The 22,357-nt window shown below is 47.9% G+C and overlaps 7 protein-coding genes across 7 annotated transcripts; 3 read left to right on the top strand and 4 right to left on the bottom strand.

The window, feature by feature from the left end:
- Window positions 1–2,739: 2,739 nt before the first annotated feature.
- On the bottom strand, window positions 2,740–3,034 carry AGABI2DRAFT_133386 (hypothetical protein; the record flags this gene model as incomplete). The annotated part of the gene is made up of 2 exons (XM_006454646.1): window positions 2,913–3,034; window positions 2,740–2,867 (listed from the first exon to the last, which is right to left on the bottom strand). Coding segments are annotated over exons 1-2 (193 nt in total), but the record flags the coding sequence as incomplete, so codon positions are not given.
- A 61-nt stretch (window positions 3,035–3,095) lies between these two features.
- Window positions 3,096–4,872, top strand: AGABI2DRAFT_215127 (hypothetical protein). Its single transcript, XM_006454647.1, has 3 exons — window positions 3,096–3,278; window positions 3,328–3,544; window positions 3,605–4,872. The coding sequence occupies exons 1-3, from the start codon at window positions 3,110–3,112 to the stop codon at window positions 4,731–4,733; spliced, it is 1,515 nt and encodes a 504-aa protein (XP_006454710.1). The 5' UTR covers window positions 3,096–3,109; the 3' UTR covers window positions 4,734–4,872.
- Window positions 4,848–7,987, bottom strand: AGABI2DRAFT_189956 (hypothetical protein). The gene is made up of 7 exons (XM_006454648.1): window positions 7,627–7,987; window positions 7,500–7,577; window positions 7,383–7,447; window positions 6,684–7,330; window positions 6,558–6,627; window positions 5,311–6,505; window positions 4,848–5,246 (listed from the first exon to the last, which is right to left on the bottom strand). The coding sequence occupies exons 1-7, from the start codon at window positions 7,929–7,931 to the stop codon at window positions 5,159–5,161; spliced, it is 2,448 nt and encodes an 815-aa protein (XP_006454711.1). The 5' UTR covers window positions 7,932–7,987; the 3' UTR covers window positions 4,848–5,158.
- A 773-nt stretch (window positions 7,988–8,760) lies between these two features.
- AGABI2DRAFT_189957 (hypothetical protein) lies at window positions 8,761–10,413 on the top strand. The gene is made up of 6 exons (XM_006454649.1): window positions 8,761–9,126; window positions 9,185–9,279; window positions 9,343–9,405; window positions 9,473–9,873; window positions 9,952–10,064; window positions 10,116–10,413. Exons 1-6 carry the CDS (start codon window positions 8,794–8,796, stop codon window positions 10,224–10,226), a joined length of 1,116 nt encoding a protein of 371 aa, XP_006454712.1. The 5' UTR covers window positions 8,761–8,793; the 3' UTR covers window positions 10,227–10,413.
- Window positions 10,414–11,384: 971 nt separating this feature from the next.
- Window positions 11,385–12,617, bottom strand: AGABI2DRAFT_114455 (hypothetical protein; the record flags this gene model as incomplete). Its single annotated transcript, XM_006454650.1, has 1 exon — window positions 11,385–12,617. The coding sequence occupies one exon, from the start codon at window positions 12,615–12,617 to the stop codon at window positions 11,385–11,387; it is 1,233 nt and encodes a 410-aa protein (XP_006454713.1).
- Window positions 12,618–13,149: 532 nt separating this feature from the next.
- Window positions 13,150–17,327, top strand: AGABI2DRAFT_198194 (hypothetical protein; the record flags this gene model as incomplete). Its single annotated transcript, XM_006454651.1, has 10 exons — window positions 13,150–13,233; window positions 13,293–13,381; window positions 13,519–13,822; window positions 13,873–14,029; window positions 14,087–14,215; window positions 14,273–14,429; window positions 14,480–14,539; window positions 14,600–14,742; window positions 14,800–14,984; window positions 15,399–17,327. The coding sequence occupies 10 exons, from the start codon at window positions 13,150–13,152 to the stop codon at window positions 17,325–17,327; spliced, it is 3,237 nt and encodes a 1,078-aa protein (XP_006454714.1).
- Window positions 17,328–18,101: 774 nt separating this feature from the next.
- AGABI2DRAFT_114458 (hypothetical protein) lies at window positions 18,102–22,353 on the bottom strand (the record flags this gene model as incomplete). Its single annotated transcript, XM_006454652.1, has 8 exons — window positions 18,102–18,216; window positions 18,273–18,843; window positions 18,902–19,083; window positions 19,134–19,309; window positions 19,361–19,486; window positions 19,541–19,867; window positions 19,918–22,137; window positions 22,195–22,353. The coding sequence occupies 8 exons, from the start codon at window positions 22,351–22,353 to the stop codon at window positions 18,102–18,104; spliced, it is 3,876 nt and encodes a 1,291-aa protein (XP_006454715.1).
- Between the last annotated feature and the right edge of the window lie 4 nt (window positions 22,354–22,357).

The raw sequence follows: 22,357 nt of genomic DNA on the forward strand, positions 1-22,357 counted from the left end.
TCAATGTTCTATTTTGTGGTGTTTCAATTGTGAAGGAAGTTCATTATCCCCGGTTGGATTATGATTGTTGTGTTCGAACGTGACAAGGATGTCATACACGTGTTCTGAATCAAGGTGGTATTGGTCTCGTCTCTTCAAACGGCACACCGCCATGCGGATTCTGTGTTTGACAGCGCAGTGCATCGGACCTCATTATTGTGCTTGTTGGTGACTTTTGTGATGAAATCACAATGTGGTGTTATTCCGACGACCGTGATCTCCGATCAACCTGGGATCTATATACATGTCTGTCTCCAAGTTTCGTAGAGGCGCCATGCATCACTCGGACTATGAGCTGTCGAGGCATCATCTCAACCACACGCCCCGTGTCGACTGGTAGCCCTCACTGTCGGCATCGTATCCACATTTGAACTTCTTCGTCGGACGCCATTCATAACGCCAACTCTATTCTTATAACCTCATGTACTTGCCTCAGTTTCGAATCATCACAAAATTCCTACTGGTCTTGAAGACACAATCAACCTTGGAATTTTGTATTGCATAGACCTGACATTCGATATTCTCTTTAGCCAGCTAACCCATTTTGTGCCTCTTCCTTTGTCTTTTATGCTCATTCCATCCCCATATCGAATTGGGGCTGGATATCTCCCAGTTGTTGCTTCTTCTTCTTCCCTCTCGTGCTCCCTGCTTTCGATGATTTCGATGATTTCTCTATTCACAATCCTCCGTTGATTCGACTCATGTATGGCATATATCAACTTAACTTCATACCCACAGTTCACGACTAACTTACTTATCATTTTCGGATAACATCGGATATATTTTTTGTTTGCATGATCATAAGCAGTCGAGTGTGATTGATGTTATAGGAAATATTTTAGCCTATTTTTAAAAGGACAATTGCCCGTGGCATCGTAGCACCAGCTTGTCTTCTACATTTTATTTTGTTCGAAACTCCGCTGCTTTGGCCCTATGGCTTATTAAACCGCAGATAGGAATGAAAATCAACGTGGATAATGCTTAGCAAAAAGAACAAAAAGAGAAATAGTATTTCTTAATTTGGAAAAGATGGGAGTCATGGTGGCTCTAGGTGAGACGAGATGACGAACGGAAAGCAGCTGCCAGTATCACGAACAATGTAACATTTGTCCATGGCCCACGCAATTGATCCGACAGTGCGCCCAGCAAAGACGGTTAGCGCTGCATTAGCATATGAAATAATATTCACAGTCTCTTCCAGAAAAGACCTTGAATCAAAAAATGTATTTCTAGTCTTGTTATACCGTTATCGAATCACAGTCTATGGTTATTGGATGAAGGTTTTGGACCGGACCATCGTGTCCCCATACAAGAACCCTCGGCTGTTAAAAATAAATTAGGCCTAATCTTCTGGAGGTTGCAGGCAGTCGAGGGGTAGAGAAAAGATGCGATTCAATTGGATGAATCTTCAAATCGACCACATCGTTGTCTTTGATGTAGGCCTCATAACACGAGGAATCAGGATTCCAAAATACCTGCATTCATTGTTAGGGGTGGATATAATATCCCTACCGTGGCATCTGGGAGCTGATCTGCGGCGTTGGAAGCAAGATTAAGAATACGACTGCAAATACGAGAGCAAGTTGATGGGAGTGTGCTTAAAAGGCGAGGCGTGTAAATGTAAAATTAATCCCTAGGTATAGATGGGCCAGTCCCATGGCCTCAAGGCACCAAAACCTGAATTTGAAATTTATGACGCTCATCGACTGCCTGCATCAGCGCCAGCACCCGAACCAGCACCCGAACCAGCACCCGCACCCGCACCACCGAATGCACCCCCAATTTGTGAGGCCCTGATTTTAAAATTATTGATTGATTATTAGTACATGGTGTTCCATATAATAGAAAATAGCTGTTGAAAACATACATGTCTCTAAGTTCTGGATTTGACATTAGTTCTTGCATTGAAGGAAAACTATTTCCCGATTGTACGCTGTTCATCTGAGAGAAAAGAATTCAGGAGATGGATCAGATCGCATTTTGATATACGTACCATGCCTGCCAATGCAGGGTTCTGCATCAGTCGCTCAAGTCCACCTTCAGCAGCCATCCGCTGAGCCATCTGCATAACCTGAGGGTTGTTCATGAGGCTTGCGAGATCCATGCCTCCTCCACCTCCACCTCCACCCAGATTTCTGAACATGTCCGCTAAACCACCACCTGCAGCACCTGCACCTGCACCTGCACCAGCGCTGTCCGTGTCTATTGAGGATACATCGTCGCCAGAGGATACCTTGGTTTTAGCATTGGCGAGTCCAGATTTGAGACCGCTGTTATTAGGGTCGATTTCCAACCCATGTTCAAAGGCAGCGACAGCGGCCTTGAAATCTCCGAGTGAGTATTGAGCATGTCTGTGAGATAAGGGAGGAAGGTGAATCCAGATGCAGTCGGAATATCATCTGAAGCATACCCTAGACGATGGTAAGCTTTTGAGAAAGAGGGATCGACTTTGATGGCAGCGTTTGCGTCGCCGATAGCGGCAAGGTGGTCGCCTTTACTCGAATGCGCCGCAGCACGATTAGAGTAAAATACGGGATTTGAGCCGTCGAGTGCAATTGCCTTGTTGTACATGTCAATAGCCTCGTCATACTTCTTGCTCGACATGAAAGCATTCCCTTCTTGTTTCAACTTGTCCGCCTTGGCTTTGTCGTCCGCTGAGAGGGCCTTGGGGGCTGGGGCATCCGCGGCCTGTGTGCGAGCCCCGACTTTCTCGCGAGTTTTCATGTAAACATCGAAAATACTCTGCAGTGTGGTGGGCTTGACAGACAGCTTCTCGACCTGCTCTTTGTTTGCAGGATCGACACCGAAAGCCTCACCGATGCACTGAACTGAAGGCAGATTAGATAAGGTAAGGCATGGCGGTGAACGCGTACCGGCTACTTCGAGGCTCTCCTTGTCGTCTGCCTTGACGGTGCCATCGTTGATAGACTGGTTGAGAAAGTCTATGATGGAGAGGACGAGGCGCTGCTGTTTCTCTGACATGGATGGGCTGAGGATGAAGAGCAAACAAGGGACAACAGCGTGACGCGGAAAACAAAGCAGCGCAAAAGCCGTCGCGTCGTCTTCAGCCATGGTTTTCTGCGCCATCTCAGGTGAACCGCCCCAGGACCCCGTCGTCTCCCTCAAGTCTGGTCATGTCTACGAGCGCAGGCTCATCACAAAATACATAACAGAAAACGGCTCAGACCCCATCACCGGCGACAAGCTCGAGGAGTCCGACCTCATCGAACTCAAAGCCTGTCAGTATCCCCCTCTTTCCGGCTTCTACTTGACTTACATGTCCCACAGCACCGAAAACAGCGCCCCCTCGCCCACCCACGCAGTCCTCTGTTCCTGCTCTCCTTCACACCTTGCAAAACGAATACGATGCCATTGTCCTCGAGACTTTCTCTATCAGGCAAAAATACAACTCTGTCCGTCAAGAATTGAGTTATGCCTTGTATGCCCAAGATGCAGCAACCCGTGTCGTCGCGCGTCTAATCCGTGAACGTGATGCTGCCCGAGAGTAAGCCACGATTTTCCCTTTCGACATGGAGTGGTCTGCTAAATAATTCTTTTCCAACAGAGCACTAGCCAACATCCAAGCATCAATGGGCATCACACCTTCTGCCGGCGCAGAAAACGGTGATGTCGAAATGGTTGAAGGCGAAAGCGCGGAAGGTCTACCCGCCCCCGTCGTCGCCAAAATTGATGAAACTCATGCCTCTCTGTCTGCTACTCGCAAGAAGCGCAAACCTCCGACCGATTATGCTTCCGCAGCTGAAGTTAAGACTTATGCTGCTAAGCATACCATCCCGTCCCTTCACTCCGCCTCCCCGGCCGGTATCACCTCTCTTGTGGTTTCCCGTTTAAATCCTTCGCAATTCCTCACCGGTGGTAATGACAAAATTGTTCAGCTTTATGACAGGAGCACAGATAAGGTTCTTGCTTCCCTCAAAGGCCACAGCAAAAGGATTAATCACGTCGCGCTTCGTGAGCGCGAGGGCGAACAAACGCTGCTCCTCTCTGCTGGTGCAGATAAAATTGCCAAAATATGGTCCCAAGACTCTGCCTCTGGAGAATATATAGCCAATTACACTCTTAGAACTCACAAGGGCGAAATATCTGGTCTAGCTGTTCACCCAACTTCGACACTCGCCGTCTATTCCTCTCTGGATAAAACTTACTCCGTCCATGACTTGACCACCTTTTCGCAGGTCTTCCGCTCAGCTCCATCAGAAGAAGCACTCACCTCTCTTGCCGTTCATCCCGATGGCACTCTCATAGCTATTGGAACACCAGCGTCCACCATTCAAATCTACGATATTCGCACTTGTGCAATCGCCGCCACTCTCACTCCAAGTGGAGGCACACCGTTTACCGTCAACACTCTTACGTTTTCCGAAAATGGTTATCATATGCTTGCGCCCGATTCAGTCTCATCCGTGTCTATCTGGGATTTGCGCAAGACAAGGAGCACGCACAGTATTCCCCTTGGCGACGACTTTAAAGTCACTAATGTGGCCTATGACCACAGTGCACAATTTTTGGGTGTGGCAGGTAATAATGGTGCCAGGATTTTTGCGCACAAGACTTGGGAGGAATTGGTGCGTGTTGAGGAGGGGAGTGAAATCTCTGGGCTTGCGTTTGGTGAGCAAGGCAAGGAGATTTGGACTGCGACTGGAAGAGAGATCAGAATTTGGGGGTCTCCTTAGTTGTGTTCATGTTATTAGTATCAGTGTTGCGTATTTTTGTACCAAACCCGCTTGTGTGTTCTACGGGATTGGGAAGTTATTGCTTACAAATCTTAAATCCGGTATCCTGGCATTTCTATGTTGAAAGGACATTGCATTTGTGATTTTGTGTTCGTGGTGTAAGTACATGAGAGGGTATCGCTACGTAAAACCAAAAAAAAAAGAATAATGATATGAACAGGTATTGGCACGACTACTTGCGTTACTCAAATCCAGAATGAGCGTCATTATTACAACATGTAAAAAAATGAAAGTCAAACAAAACAAGACAAAGGGGGGGCGTTACAGCTTTTTTATTTTGGCTGCCGAAAAATACGATGGAATATAAATGCTGCCATCATTAAGTCAAACTAGTTGACAAATGAGGTATGAAAATGGTTTGGTCCCTATGACCACGAACTAGGCCCTACAAACGTGCCCGGCGGGATAGCCTTGAAAGGGATTCCTGCGGCATCGGCGGTTTTCTGCCATACACTGAAAAAAAGACAAGACGGTGAGATTCATATTTTGATGAGAGTATGAAGAAAGATATACTCACGTGTTACCCCACCATTCTAGCTGGATACCACCCTTCGGAAGTGCTAGCGTGAAGAAGATCATAATAAGGGCAAACGCCACGCCAGAATCCAATGCAGCAGACAAGATATAGTTATATCTCATCCACCACCTAAAGCGATATTTCCTGATCACATAGTTGAAGAGCAGTCCAACAAGCGTCCAGGAGATGTAGTTGATACCGGATGCCGGTGGTATGGCACCGAGACCAGCGAAGAAAATCGGGATATTGACATAACGCCAGAAGGAGAGGGGGAAACGACGGGCCAGGAAATAGAATGGGATAGGTAGGATGGCACCGATGGGGAAAAAGTAGAGGAGAGAGTCATACGCTGCACCCGGGCTAAACATCCTCTGAGGACCAATAGCGCCCCAAATCAATGAGGAGGTAGCGAAAGTATTGGTTCCTGGGCAAATGAAACCGGCTTTTTGTCCAGGAGTACACAAGTCATCGATGTTCAAGATCATCCAATCTTGCACCAACGTAACCACGAAACAACTTATGCCAGCAGCGATAAGCTGAACTGTGAACATGGTGCGAGGGGGAATCTTCATGTAGTGGCCGAGTTTCAAATCGCCGACAAAACCGATAGCTTGATGAGTACTAATGAAGGCGATTGTCTTGAAGAGAACATTTGCGATCGGACGACCGGGTAGCATGTATCCTGCAATAAGCTCATGGAAAACTTGAGAGGGCACTTGCTGATTGGTGATAGCCATGAGCATGGCCAGGGGAATTGCAAGAGCCCCTCCGATGATGATTCCGACAAGAACAGCCCATGCTGGCGTCTGGGTGGGATAGACTTCGACGCCAACACATAGGAGGATGAAAGTCACGGCACCAACAATAGCGTACCACCACATCGGAACTTCTGGATATGCTAGCATGAGACGGGAATGGACGTCACGCTCATCCTTGAGGGTGTTCCTGAAGCGCTTGACGATATCTTTGCGGAACCAGAGGAAAGTATGCACAAAGACGGCTGGAAGTGAAGCGAATGCGGCAGCGTAGGCCATGGCTAAAGTGGCAGATACGAATATAGGCGAGTATTGCGAATATAGCTCAGGGTCGAAGACGCCATCTTTCACGATAGCCAGCGGGTTGTAAGGAGCACCAGTATTATCCCATGACCTGAAGGAGGAGATAGGGAAAAAGGCACAGTTGAAGGTATTGGTGACTATAAGTTTGATGAGCCATTGAAGTATCGCAAAAAGCGCATAGTTACTCACAATACCAGATGGGAACGATGATCCAGAAGCAAATGATGAAAGCGATTCCTGTGTTCAACTCAGACCACCACTAGTAGACGAAATATTGTAAGCCCCGATCAATCTACAGCCAAGAAGAAAACTCACAGGTGTAACGAGGGGATTGCCGAAAAAGGCGATCATGCTCCAATCGAATGTCAAAATGCTCATACCCAAACCAGTGTTGACGCCGAACAAGGCATTCACGACGGGGTTTTTCGGAACGATCCAACAAATCCAACTGAAGAAACTCAAGCCAGTGAAAAGATAACCAGGAATCCAGTAATAGGCAAAGCTCGCGAGGAATGCGAAAAGGAAGAAGCGTTCACGGCTCATGTGTCCAGAATCGGACTGGCCGTAGCTCTTGTGTAGTGTGTTGAAGAGAGCCGAGTTGACCAAAGCGCCGGGCCAGATCATACTCGATGGCCAGACAACAAATTGGCGAAGGAAACCCGCAAACGAATAGCCTATTAGCTGCGAAGATAGGACAATCATGATCGAATATCCGTAGGAAACCTCCTGCTTGTAGAAGATACGTTGGGTGAGGACTATGTCGGTCGCGTAGGCGCCGCCAAAAACAACGTTTCCCATGACGGTTATGCAGACATGCTCCTTGATGTTGAAAGGACCGGGATTTAAAGACCATTTGTAACCGAAGGTGTTAAAACGAGTTTTAGGTAGGACGCGTTCGAATAATTTGCCAATAGGAAGAGACACCAGCTGAATAACGATACCAGTGATGAAGACGGTGGGGTCTGAATAATAACGTCATCTCAAGAAGCCAGCGACAATATTTGTTATGCTTACAACGCAAGGATAAGATTTGGTTCGCTCCTGAGATGAATATTGTTACAAAGAGGCCGATAAACCACCTTGATACTTCGTTAGACCGAATTCCGAGCGTGGAAAACACAGAAGACAAACATTCGGAAGGTGTTCACGGGCATGGATGGGTCGTCAACACTGGAGACAGATGCACGAACTTCGGGATATGGAGATTCGCTAGTATCATATGAATACAAAATATCATTTAATAAACACCGGTACTCACTCGTCGAATTCAATAGCTGTCGAATTTCTGGATCCTGGTCGGTCCGAGCCGTAACGAGAATCGGTTTCATAGTCAGACTGTCGATCATAAGCGTAAATCTTCTTGGCTTGCACATCTGTTGCCATCGAAAACGTGGAGGATGTATAAGACTTGGTGAGGTCGAAATTGGGGTCATTGAGATGCTCCATGAGGAAGTCGACATCCTCTGGTACGTCCTCTGGTACGTCGGGCATCCGTCTATTGCGGATAGTCCTCAATTCGACGGGTTCAATTGGGCTGGACAAGCTATGCTTATGTTCCTCCATGGCGATGTTTAGCCTACGAGAATGGATGTAGGGAGAGCCACTCGAAGGAGGGGGGGAGAAACAGGGGTATAATAGACCAGGTAATCGGCATGGGCCCTTATGAAGGCTGAGCGTGGAAGGATGCGTAACACTCTCATTGATTGTTCATTCCATAGAAAACTCGATGACGGCCCAGAAGGATACGGAGAACCAAAAGCGGCTTGGACGAACAATTAGACAATAGAGGCAAAGACATTAGCATGCCGGACAGAGTTGATGGTTCAGTGCCACAACAAAAACACTACAGCCGCATAAGGAGCACCGCCGAGGGAACGGTGAGCGAACTGAATGCCCTTCTGAAGGTTGTTCAAGGCTGGCTTCATTCTGGGCTTCAGAGCTCAAACTTGGCACGTCTACGAGAGTTATCCGTTGTACAATGCATCGCTGCAGCAGGCCGGGAATCCGGGGTCGTGGTCAGGGCGGGAGCGAAAGTGGTAGGTGGAGAATGATGGAATGATGGGAATGAGTCCTTATTGTTTCTCGTTCAATCACCTGCCCACGCTTTTTGTCTTTTCTCCCGATTCCATCTCCCTATCCACATGCTGTCTCGCCTGTGTACGGCATTCAGCGACGAGGCAGACTCCCGCCTTTTATACCCCCTCCCGAGGCACTTAGTTGTGAACCATTAACCGCTATCCTATGCTGCGTGTACTCAGGGGAGTATTTTTAAACAATGTCACCTGAGGGAGCGCATGGCTACGAAAATGCTCGAAAATGGCGACCTCATTCTCACCAATACCCCGTGAAATAATATTTAATGCCATATTCATGAGACTGCCACGGGTTTCTCACAGCTGCCACGTATCATTACATTCAAGTGTAAATGACGACTGCAACTACCACCGTTTCCAGTTCTGCTGTGGCGTTGGACCCTCCGACTTTACGGCTGCGATCGCCCGACGAAACCGAGGTTAAGGTTGCCGAAGAGTATCGCTATGCTCACCTTTTGCCTCATTTCTCCACCGACCGTTACCCTCCTTTGACTCCATTCGATCATGTTGATCCAGGATTGCGGGCTCTGAGCCTACCGAACCCTCGCGATTTTCTTGATAATGCCACTAGCGTCACTGAACTGACACCCAATATCGGGACGGAAGTCACCGGTGTCAATCTTGCCACTCTCGACGCTTCAGGCCGTGACCAAGTAGCTTTGGAGGTAAGAACCCTTGCGATGGCTCTCACTCTGTTTACGATCGCACACATCTTTTATCTAGGTCGCGAGGCGGGGTTTAGTGGTGTTTAGAGATCAACAGGACTTTATTGATCGTGGCCCCGATTTTTACCTCGACTGGGGGAGGCACTTCGGCCGGTACATAGGTCTTCCTCTGTCATTGAGGACATGAATGCCTGACATCTCTGTCTATTTGAAAAGTTTACACATTCACCCAACCTCGGGGCATCCAGCTGGATATCCAGAAGTCCACCTAGTCTATCGGTACGTGATACCAAGCTCGTCCCACCGGAGTACCCAGTGTGACGCCGTATTCTCTTTATATACATAGAGATGCCAATTCTACTTTTAATTTTGAGATCGAAGGAAGCATTACGACTACAAGCTGGCACTCGGATGTATCCTATGAACTGCAGCCTCCTGGTTTGACCACCTTTTTCCTACTTTCGTCCCCCGACACCGGCGGTGACACACTCTTCACATCTCAAGTGGCTACGCTCAGTCGCCTCTCGCCTCAATTTATCGCATTCCTCCGAACGCTGAAAGCCGTTCATTCTGGAATCGAACAAGCGGACTTTTCTCGTTCCGGTAAACGAGGTGCCACTGTCCGTCGTGAACCAGTAGAACACGTTCACCCAGTTGTGAGAAAACATCCTGTGACCGGTGCAGAAGCTCTATATGTCAATCGCCAGTTCACCCGTAGGATTGTCGGACTTAAGCGTGAAGAGTCTGGTATGTGACATACATCCTCCTTCATGTTTTCCTCTTAGCGCATGGTCGAATCCAACAACTCACCATCATTATTCATAGACGCGATCTTGAGATTCTTGTTTGACCATATCGATAAGAGTGCTGACAATCAAGCCCGTGTCAAGTGGCGACCTAACACCGTTGTTCTCTGGGACAACAGAATCACAGCTCATGTACGTTTCAAATACCCAAGGATCCCTCCGTGCTAATCCAGTCCTTGGCAGTCTGCGACCGTGGACTTTAAAGAAACGGGGGAACGTCGCCATGGCGCTCGTATTACTCCTCAAGCTGAACGTCCCATTCCTGCGTCCGCTGACCTTGACCTTGGCGCATAAGCATCGTATGCACAAACAATCCCAGTTCAACGGAAAAGTGAAATATAGTTTGTATCTATCCTTGCGTCTAAAAAGATGAGTAAATAAACAACTGCGAATTTCGGACCGGGTGAATTACATGTAATTTACGCTGGGAATGTATAAGTGTGACTACCAAGACGCCTACAAAGGATCCCCTGATAAGTTTTCTACAAACTAGGGCTCTTGGCTCTTCAGATTTAAGAAGAATGTCATTGAGCGTTACTTTGTATGTTTTGCTTGACCGAGGAAGCTGAGGAAGATAGCTACTAGAATCACATCGTCCCGAGATTTCGGACACAAGCGCTAGATCCAGGTTTCCGACCACTCTTGAACCTCATGATTTGTGAAGTGACCTTGCACTCATGGAGTTATCGTATGATCGATGCTCGATATCGATGAGCCTGGCAACAGGCCACGAAAGACACAGCACTTACAGTTATACCTAATATTTACATAGCCCGTTGGGAGATCGATGTAAAAGAAAATCATGTAGGTGTCAACTCTAACCACGCATTATAATCCAATACTAAGCAGGAGTCCACTGGTGTTCGAAAAGCGGTGTGGTTGAGGGGAAGGTGTGATATTACTTTGACACTGCCAAATCTGTATCGAACGTTCTATAGACCGCGGAACTGTGTAAGTATCTTAATAGCTTGACTTTAATTAACTATGATGTCAAAACTAACGTCATGCATCCTTTGCGCGATTTTGAAAGGTCAGGAGTTTATCAACCGGGATCGGATAGACTAAAATTAAAGGCAGATTTTGCTGTCAAAATTCTTGCTCGTCAGGCAATGATCATGATCGCTAAAAATAAGTTGGGTTGGAATTGGGAAACATGTAACTCTGGTAGTCCACGATACCAGTGTAGGGCTCAAGATGGTTACCTGACGGAACAAATTTCAAGCCCAAGCTGGCGCAATCAATAGAATCACGTCCACGATATTTATAGCGAAACATAACAATGCCAGTATACTCTTTAGATAAGCTACAGATGACTTGGAAGATGGGATTTTATCGCTAATGGAACAGAATGAGAACAAGCTACTTTAAGATGTGGTATTCGGAAAATGCACGGCAACCAAGCCAAGTAGATCGCGAAGACAGTAGTCTTAACGAGCAATTCGACATGGCCGGTTAAGGATAACAAAATGAATACATAGTAGTGTACGGGCCTGAAAAGAACCATGAAGCGATATTTGGGAACCTCGGAGATAAGATGTGAAAGGCAGGGCTGGGCGTCACAAGATTGTCTTGAGTCCCTGGGGACCGGAAAAGTTGAATATCCAAGTCTTCCAGCGAGGGTGCTACCTGAGCTAAGTAGAGGATCCGTCGCAAGGCATTCGCCGTCATGAACGAATTTCGGATGCTCAAGTGGGTGAGCTGGCAGAGCGATCGTTGCATGAAAGCAACGAAGTCGCTAGCGGGAAAGGTATCGCCGTGGATGTGAAGATACTCTAGCTTCTTGAGATTGGGTGCAGTTAACACGCGGGTAATATGATCATTGGAGATGTTGACTTCTCTAAAATCGAGCGTCAAGGCGCTGAGGCGAGGTAAGACGATGGGCTCGAGGTTGCAATGATCTTCGAAGTGGGTGATATTATTAAATACGCATTCCTCTAGCTGTGGAGCAGCACGAAGAATTTCCATGCAATCCTTCAGCGAGACTTGCGTAGTTGTCACCTTGACGACTTTTAACCACGATATATTGAGCTGCTCAAGTTCCACCTCGTTGAGTTCTACCTTCTGTAAGCGACTAGCATGTTGGAAGAGATCTATGACGCAGATCTCCTCGTCATCGTCTTCAAAGGGGAGTTCGCAAGGGACGATACTCAGCGTAGTCAGGTTGCTGAAGTCAGGGTCAGGAATATTGGAGTCTCGGGGGGGAAGGAGACAATCAGGTGGTAAGCGAGTTCGAAATGTTGTACAATGAGAGTTGTGCTCAAAAACCGGGGAAAGCAATATACTAGCCTCGCGATAATGACTGGAGGACCATGTTTTTTCCTCATCACAGGAACAGTCGATTTCGATCGTGACGCCAACGTCCCTAGAGTGATCAAGCCAATCACGTAGAAGGCGGGATTGTATTGCTGCTCTGTATGGAACAGCAACCAAGTATACAGAACTCCAGAGCTCTGGATCATTGAAGGCGATGGTACGCCAGGAACGGCAGACAGCCCCGAGGGTGAAAGGGGTTGTTATGGAGGAAGCGGACCATTTCATGCTCACATTCCCATACTCGTCTGGTTGAGATTCCTCGAAAGGGGACTCAGTCAGAGACGCTTGGAAGATGTGGCAAATGACCTCCAGGGGAAGGCTGAACAGAACATCCTGGAGGGAAACAGGATGAGTGAGGGCGAATGGATTCATGTAGGCGAGGCTTCGCTTTGAGTGGCGCGTCGAATAATGTGGAGTGGTATAGTGCCGCAGATATGACGATTACAGCGAGCAAGGAGAGATGGGGGGCAGTAGTTGATAGACGAGTTTGAAAGGAGGCAAAGAGATGCGCAAAAATAGAGGTAGACAAAGTTCTGGGAGGCATGATTGTGGACCGAGACTGCCTTTATATCATGAACACGGTAGTTGACGCATGTCAGGCAGATTTTGTTGCTGGTTCCGGCAGCAGAAAGGCATCGGATAGTCCCTAGTTCACAAAGCGCAACCATTCCATTTTCCATTTCGGCCAAAGCGAGCGTGATGGGCGATTCAGATCTGATAAAATGTATGAGTTCATGGGAAACATAGGTCTGATTGTGGATGATGCAACCCAATTCCAATCCGGGATCAGCCCAGCGCTCCGACCCGCGTTAACCGGCATTTAAGCTAGTCGCCGAGCTCTGATGCGACGACGAGTTTGTTCCCGCTTAGCAAGTTATCTTCCCGCTGCTCTTGTCCAGGGCGAATGTCTACAGTTTACCTGGCCTTCTGCGCCGCAGCAGTCATTGTTCTCAAGGAACTCAATGCAGTTATCAACGAGCCATACATGGTCTGCTACGTACCACATTTTATTCATGTCGTCGCTAACTCTATTTTTCCTGTATCTAGGATGAGCCATTTCACATTCCACAGGCTCAGGCATACTGTCGTGGGGATTTCACCACCTGGGATCCGAAAATCACAACTCCTCCAGGACTGTGAGTATTTCACGCGTACAACGTCATTCCAGTGTCATTCCCCGTGGCTTCTTGCGTGCAGCTCGCATGCCCCTCTCTACATTACACCCTTCGTCCGACGTCACAATGAAATGTGTTACTGAAACGACGTGCATTAGCTACATCCTGTCGTTATTGTTGAAACGAACATTCCTCTTGAAGTGCAATGCGTCCATGCTTCGTCTAACCACTCTCCTGTCTTTGCTTACTCTACCTCTCGCATTAACGCGTCTCATCTGCTATCATAAGCGGATGCGTCCGCCTACGTCGATCATGCAACCATTGTCCGAAGCTACTGTGCTTGCGGCTTTCCCCATAGCCTGGTTTTTCGGATTTTTGTATTACACGGATGTTCCGAGCTTGTTATCTGTGGTCTTGACCATTGTTTTCGCCACGCAAGAGCGGCATTGGCTTGCTGCATTGGTGGGTTTTCATATTGGCAAGTCTATTGCATATGGAGTGAAGGATTGTAGCTAGGATTGATCAGTTGCACCTTCAGACAAAACAATATTGTCTGGGTGATGTACGCTTTTGCAGTGAGCCAGCTCACGTATCTGCACGATAGGCGCAAAATTCGGAATTCCCCTCTCACGACACTGCATGATCCTCCAGCTCTTCACGCTTCTGTGGGTGAGCGAATCTTTTGAATGGCTAGTTGTCCCGAGCAAGCTTAACCAGACGTTGCAGCTGATGTGTTTCGAGCCATATGGAGCCTTTTAGGCGTCACTCCGGAACTATCTTCATCCTTCATACCATATATGTTCGTTTTCCTTGTGTTCGGCGTTTTTATAATCTGGAATGGAGGTATTGTACTTGGTACGTGTTCCGTTTCGTCGCATCCCGATGCAGTGGGAGATTCATGGTATCTACTAGGAGATAAATCGAATCACACTCCAGTTCTCCACATTCCGCAGTTGTATTATTTTGTGGCATCGGCAACCTTTTTCGGATGGCCAGTGCTTCTGGATGGTTTTCAAGGCGCCCAGAAGCTGATCAATGATGTATGGGATCGCATGTTCGGTGATAAAATGTTTGTATCACAATCTTCGCGGGACGCTTGACTGAACTGCAGTGGTGTAGACGTGTCTCAATATCGGCTGCTATTCTAGTTGTTATGGGTGCCACCGTCAAACTTTTCACGTCAGTTTTACGTTTTTTTTTCAGAATGACGATGGTTTGCTGATACCGTGGTGCTTCCAGGATACATCACCCTTTCTTGCTCGCTGATAACAGACATTATACCTTCTACATATGGAGAAGAATATACATGTTTCATCCCTTGGTACCATATCTCCTTCTTCCTGTATACCTTGCTTGTGCGTGGGCGTGGTTCGTGCGTGTTGGTACGTTGTCCCTTGTTGTTCACACGCAGCTTGTATATGGACTGATTTGATGTTCAGGTCGTCGTCAGACACTGCTGCAGACGCTTCTGTTACCTGTTTTGACCATTCCAACCCTTCTTCCAACGCCGCTGCTGGAACCTCGTTATTTTTTGATCCCGTATATTCTGCTCCGCGCACAGATATCTGATGTTTCTGCGCGGACATTGATTGTGGAAGGGATATGGTATGCTCTCATCAATGGAGTAACGATGGGCATCTTCTTGTATTATCCACGAGGTGATGTACGGTTCATGTGGTAGACCTTAGACCTAGACTACGAGTCCTTAGTTCATTCAATCCATGTGCCAGTGAGTCTGGTGATGCGAAAGTCCGTGTCACGGGACTGTCAACAGATGCAAACAGACGCGCCGTGAAGTTGGAAGAGTTTTTACGAAATTGGCACATACTTGAACATTTGAACGCGCTACTGCGCTTCATAGACGCCAGAGACGACACGCGACGACCTTGCACGACCCTCTGATCATCTGACGTTTCCCATGCCGGGTGCTCCAGCAGTCGAGAGCCTGAAGGCCAAACCGGTTACCAGAAGGACATCCATCAGACAGTCTCTCAATCTGGCGTCCGTTAGCAGAGCTTTTGCGGATGTCATAAATAAGGACAAGGATAGCAAAGACACAGACAAACTATCAAGAAAGACCAGGGGTTCTCGCCGCCTCAGCACTCAGGAGCCTCACACCAAACCAGCTGCATCTCGCGCGTCTATGGGCGATCCCAGGTCGCCATCTCAAGCTACTATTAGGACAGCCACTCCGGAGTCGAGGGGAAGTACTCGCGGGCGAGCATCTATGAGCAGAACTCCCTCTGACGAACAGTCTCCTAAACCCGAGCCGGCTGGCCTCCTGCCCAAGTCAGGCGTCACCACAAGAGCCGCTGCGCGGCGGGCAAAGACACAAACTGTAGCCGCTTCATCTTTACCTAAATATCGTCACAAATCTACCGTTTCCGAACAAGTCAAACCACCCTCGCCGGTAAATGTCCGTGCGGGCACTCGCCGGCGGTTTAGTGGCTCAAGTGAGGACGGGAAGATGGACAAGCATAAATCTAGTACCCCAACTACCATTCCCTCCTCAGACAAGGGTGCTCGACCCATTAGCCCTCTTCCGCAGCGGGCTGCATTGAAAACATTAGACACTACTCCAGCTTCTACGCCTCCGACGCCCACCAAGACTTCCACGGGCTTCTCTAGTCCCAGCCGGGGCTCTCCACCACGACCTACCAAGACATCTAAAACATCGGCTTCAGCTTCTGCGGTTTCTCGCTCTTCTCCAACGTCTGCAAGTCCTCGTCGAGCCTCATGCTCATCGTCCAGCTCTGCCACCCCTCAGACCCCGAAAGCTTCGACAGTCAAGGCCGGTCTTCGTCTTAAAGTACAGGATAAATCCCAGAAATCCTCTCCATCCCCAACGCCAACTGCTCGTCATACTCGGTCTCAATCAATGTTCAGTGGTGCACCTGCCGCGAAGATGTCCCACATTTCGGAACGAGCGAATGGGGACGAAGATGAAGACGAATTGGAAGATGTCGAACTCCTTCTTGCACCCGTCGCAAGAATAAGTGCAGCAACACCTGCGATGCCTAGAATCCAGAAATCACGATCTCGTAAACCCCCCACTGTGCCTCCCAAGACACCTGTTCGTACTGCTGGTCAACTACCGGAGCGATCAAACATGTCATACTTGTCCCCAGTATCGGCTGTTGATGGAAACTCCGATCATCTACGACTTCAGCTGGGAACCGATAGTCGTGGTTTTGGTCGTAGCTCTATCATGTCCTGGGAACAGCTGGCATCTGAAGCGTCGAAGAACCTGGGAGAAGACGAACTTGGAAAGATGCTCTCTGACATACCGGCGCCCTTCTCGGCCGCAACATCTCCCATACTCAGCCCAATGCTGGATATCCCAGAAAGCCCCTCCCTAAGCGCCTTTGAGTCTCCAGGAGGCTATGGTTCAATTTCCCAGGTCTTATTACCCGATGTGACACCATCACCCGCCGTTCACCGATACAGTCTGACCCCATCTGAAGCTGATACAACTAATTCGCCCGTTGTCACGCTCCTCCGCCTTCAACTCGCGCAAGCAGAAAATATGGCAAAGGAACGATTGATGCAGATGCAAGCGATGGAGCAAGAGATTCATTCCATGAAAGAAACTCACACAAAGCAAATTCAAGAAGAGAGTTCAAAGCATATAGCACGCCTCAAAGCGACCGAGCGTCGTGGGGAGGAAAAGGCGGCGTATGCATCCTCTTTGGAAGGTCAACTGAGACAAGCTGAGGTTAATAGAGAACGAGCGGTGGAAGAAGCGAGGAGGAATAGCGAGGAGACTATCAGGAGGTCCTGCGATCTGAAGAGGAGAAGGGAGAAGGCCTTGCTTAAAGCCAAGGGTGCAGCGGGTTTGAGTGCCTCGAACTGGTCAAACGTAAGAACTTTGACTGAAGTTGAACTCGACGTTGTACAAGGTGATCGCGCTGTGTTGTCTATCCTTTTAATGGAACTCGACAGGCTGGGCCAGATTATTTCATCCTAAATCGCTATTGTAAGTTGATAATATCAGAAGCTCAACGATTTATCTAATCATTTCAAGATAGTTGTGACAACTTTCGTTCGTGATCATTTTATTAAGCAGCCTCGAATTGTATCATAACTTTCATTCTCATGATGCATGATACATGATATGTTGTAAGGAGATTATCACCTCCAGTCCCCCCGTGTTGGCAACTTCAATGTGTACTTTTTTCCTCTTTTCTTTTTTTCTTTTTATGTGCCACGACATTTCTAGAACTCTTGACGTTCCAACTATTTATTTATGCAGCACTCATGATATATGAAATTTCAATAATTATGCTATCGACATTCTATTATCTTAGAAGGAAAGCGGAAACGGAGAGCACCAGTCACGATGAGGTTAATATCCCGATAGCCACTAACCTTTATTCATTAATCATAAGCGTTGCAGTACCTGCATTTGTACCACTAGACAGTGCGGTCCCCGTCATGCTATATGCACTCTTCGATCAAACCACAAAGTCCCCGAAGTCCTGTTCGAACTACATCTTTGAGAAGACTAGCCAGCTTAACATACAAGTTCCGCGCATTACAACATTCGTAAGTTTGTCCATTATCTTGCAAGGTAATCAATAATGCAATAAGTATACAATATCCTACGTGGCATAAATAGATCGTTGCAAAATGGGAGCCGCTCTAAAAATCAAGGTATGAGAGCTTTCCGCCTGTTTCAAAGTCATGAGCCAGACACAAAAGTTGACAATTCTTCGAGACTCACATAAATAAGACATTAATTTCATTGATTGTATATCTCCTGGGCCTCGATACATGCATCTAGAAGGCAGGCGTAATTTTCCGTTGCGGTTGCTTGGCTGAGGCGCTCCGATACGGCTTCCGCAAGTGTAGACTGCCTGAAAGAAAAAGCTGTTAATGGTGTACAAATGAATCACTTGGCGTGTGCACTCACTCTACAGGTCCATAGGCAACAGTCACATCAGATGTCAGATGGCTGACGGACATGGGCCATTTGGAAAAGATGTCGCAGGTGAAGTTGAATATTACAAAGACTTTAGCCTTCTTGGATGGAATTATCACTTTCACCTTCACTTTAAATCCGGGCATGCCATCCAGATCCATGGGCAAGAACTCAATTGGATACTTGATGGAAACCAATCTGAGCTGGGCGCGTAGTTGAGAACAACACGACCAATATTCTGACAGCATTTGCAAAATCTGAGGTATAGTCAATACGGAACTAAGGGGAGTAGTGCGGGGGCCAACCATTTTGCAAGATTTTGGGTATAAGCGATGCACCAAGGCTTTTGCCGCTTGAAGGACAATGCTGCTATATTGAGGAAAGTCGTCTTTGATCGCTTTCGCATCGACGACATGACTGATCTCTACGTTGGAAGTTATAGGGAGATAGTTGTTGCAAGGAATAGAAACTTTATATCGAGAGGCGTGAACATATTCGAATAGACTTTCGTCAACTCGTATGACACGGAACTGGTGAAAGTTTTCAAGGGCTTCGAGTTCACCTAGGTATAGTTTGAGCCTTTGTCTGGTGCGCAATGACAGTACAATAATAGTACGAACCCCGTAACCTGAAGACCTCTGTTCGCGTACTGTTTTCCTTCATTTCAAGAAAATGCTGTGCTTTGGCATAAGCGTTCGCCTCTTCTTGTTTACTGATGGCAATTTCTTGTAATCGACCTCGTAGATAATTAAGTTGCTCGGTTTGTTCTGACAGCTCTGCGCGCAATGCTTCCACCTCAAAGCTGAACTCACTGTCAGTAAAAATTGATGGTACAACATAGTAAGAGCTCACTTCTGTTCTGCAATGGAATCCTTGAGGTCATTCAGATAATTCTGATCGCTAGCCTCGATTTCCGCTACTTCCTCCTGCTCATGTTCAAGCAGTTGCAGAAGTTCATCGCATTCCTTTTCCAATGCCAATACAAGCTCTTCACCGGAATTCATGATGGGTTCTAAACTTTTGGCATCCTGAAGAATTCAGTAAGGAGAGCATACTGTACAAAGCACTGGACTACTTACAGACTGGAGATCCGTAAATGTTTGTTCTGCAGTGTCTTGTAGACCCTCTATCCATTTGAGCTTCCAATCGTACCAGTCAGACTTTGCTTGGCCTCTGGCATTGGTCCGAATGAAGTTTAATTGATGCTATACGAGAGTGCTTTTGAGAAAGCACGCCCGCAATCCAGACATTACACGCACCAGTAACTCAGCTTGGCCCTCTTCATCTGCACGCATATATTCAACGAATAATTCTGGTGTTACTTTCGCTGCTTCTTCCTCAGCCTGGGCAAAGTCAGCTTTACTCCTCGCCATCCAACCTTCTAAATCTTTTGACACTTTCGTGAACAAACCTAGCTGGGGCACATCAATCCCCATCGTAGGGTAATATTCTGAGAGTGGGATATCGGTTGGATTGCGGGATTTGCGAGATCCAGTGTGAGGATAAACGGAGCGTCTTGGGGTGGTCAGATCATCCATGAATTTGATGCCAGTCATTGAAAAGAATTGGTCAATCGATATCGAGGGCTATTACACTTTGTGAAGTTTCTCCTACTCATAATGAAAAGAAGACTTACGATGTCCTCCGCGGGCGGAATCTGGAGCGGTTGTTCGCCCACATTAATCGAAGCCTCTCGGACATCGTTTTCATCCTCCCTGTCACTGGTTACCGGCGGCGTCCGCCCACGAGGTATTATCGCTGGTTCCGGTGAAGCAACAGAGACTGGTATAGGTGGATCAATAGGACCAGATATAGGCAGTGGCACTGGTTCTTGCCTAGCCTCTTCCTGCTGAGATTTTCCAGTTGGTGGCACTATAGTAGGTAATGTGAGTGCGAGGTCATTTCTATCCAAGCGTGTCCAATCCTCTGGCAGAGTGGAACCCAAACTAGCGCGTGCTCTGCCAGCATTTTCCCGAAGTGAAGAAGGTGTAGAAATGTGACTTTCACCACGACCATCAGTTGGTACAATCAAAGCATTCCCAAGGCTCTTTCTCCGTGCAAAATAACCTGACTGTCGTTTCGGGGCGGCAGATGGTGCGTGTGAGCCTTTACGTGGGGTGTTCTTGCCTGGGGATGGAGCTGATCTTTGATTCGGTGAGGGTCCTGCAATCGACTTGGGGCCAAGAGTAGGCCGCTTGGCCGGACTCGAGCGTCCAGTATCTGGGGCGCCATCCTGCATGACCGAAAAGCGCCGCTTGTTGGTCGTACCATTTACTGGAGTTGATTGGGCCGATGATAGTTTCTTCGGCGAGGGTTTTGCCACTGGAGGGGCAAACGCAGCAGAAAAAGAAGGCTTGGGCTTGGGCTTGACAGGCGAGATATGTCTGGCATGCGGCTTTGAAGGTTGAAGCACTGCAGAATCTGAGGCTGGCGGAGGGGGGATTAATTTGAAGACTGGCGATTTTGGTGGCTGCTCTGTCGCAATTGCAGGCGTGGTCAAAGGGGTTATGGGTGGTAGTGGCGGTGGTACATTCGTTTCTTCTGTCGGTGGCAGAAATACCGAGGGCCTCGGTGCTTCAACGCGTTCTGGTTCGGGCGTTTCTGGGAAATCAGGTAAATCACTGGGCAAATCAGGTGTAAGCCTGTCTTCCTCTGGTGGAGGCTGAGCAAGTGATTGCTGAGGAGTAGACGAAGACAGGGGTATAGTTGATTCGTAGATTCCCGACTCATCCATCGTCGTATCCTGAAACCCGAGACTCATCCGGCCAAGACTAAGACGCCCGACGATTTTGCTGATATTAAGGGTTTCATCGCCATTCCCGAAATCATCATTGGGAGTGTCATCTGAGCTTGAAGACGAATCATCGCGAGCCGCGAAATTTCCATTAACACTGGTGATCTCCATGTCCTCAATAATGTCTTCTGTATGTTCCCCCAATGAATCCCTGGCTCGCATTAGCCGAGCCATTGCATCATTTAATTCCATTCCTTGCTGACTTCCTGCAACCTGGATATCATCTTCAGACGAAGCTTCTGGTTCGTGCGGCGTATCACCGGAATGTGTGACCTGGCGCAGGGCGAGCCATACCGGATCTTCCGTCGCAGGGGGTTTAAGGGATTGGCCCATGGGAACAGTAAACTCCATTCCCTCTTGGCTATTCTCGGCTTCCGATTGCACTTGTGAATCCTCTTCCAGCATTGACTGAGCCGAGTTACCGTCGTCATCGTCGTCATCGTTGTCGAAAGGTATCGTCCCATCCTCGGGAAACATGATTGAATCCCTGGGCCGGATTGGTGCAAAAGGCTGCCTCCCTGATAAAGAACGCCTCCGAGGCAAGTTTCCCCGCAGAGCCTCAGTCGCATCCATGTTATCATTTCCGTCTAGATCCAATTCCTCGCCCATCAGAGCAGAGCCCTCTCCACTGTCCAGGAAGGCTCCAAGATTGTCGGAGCTCATATCCATGTCCTCACTTCCAGCCATAGAATAGCGGACTGAGCTACGCCGCTGACCTCGAGGATAGTCATTCTCATTAGAAAGGGTCGGCAGGACATCAGCTTCAGGAGAAGATGGAATAGGCGATGATTGCGGAGAGCCGGTGCTGTTGGTATTATCATGGTTGGGCGTTTGAAAGAGGCGCACTTGTGCATGCTCAGCAAAGCTAACTCTGCGGCCAAGTGATTTGCGAGAAGCATTATCATGGATGCGAGCTCGATATTCAAGAGTGAGATCCATTGATTCCGTGACATTGCTATCATCCGGCAGAGACGATTGTGAATTTGAGGACTGCGAAGACTGCTGGGTCTGCTCTTCCGTATTTATGATTGAAGATGCCTTCAGAATACTCTTCCTTGGAACCTAAACAGGAGGCTTTCAGAAACAATTGACCGAGTACCAAAGATAGCAAAATCCTACAAGTGATCTGCGTGCTTTTGCCAAGATGCTCAAACGTTCTCCAGGGACTATACTGTGTGCTCGCCGTTTGCTCACTGGAGCAACGAGGGATTTCTGGTTCTGTGTTGGGGCAGCTATTGATCGTCGCCGCTTTGGAGCGTCATTCTTGAGGACCGCCATGGTA

This window comes from Agaricus bisporus, assembly GCF_000300575.1.
Source record: "Agaricus bisporus var. bisporus H97 unplaced genomic scaffold AGABI2scaffold_1, whole genome shotgun sequence".
NCBI lineage: Eukaryota > Fungi > Basidiomycota > Agaricomycetes > Agaricales > Agaricaceae > Agaricus > Agaricus bisporus.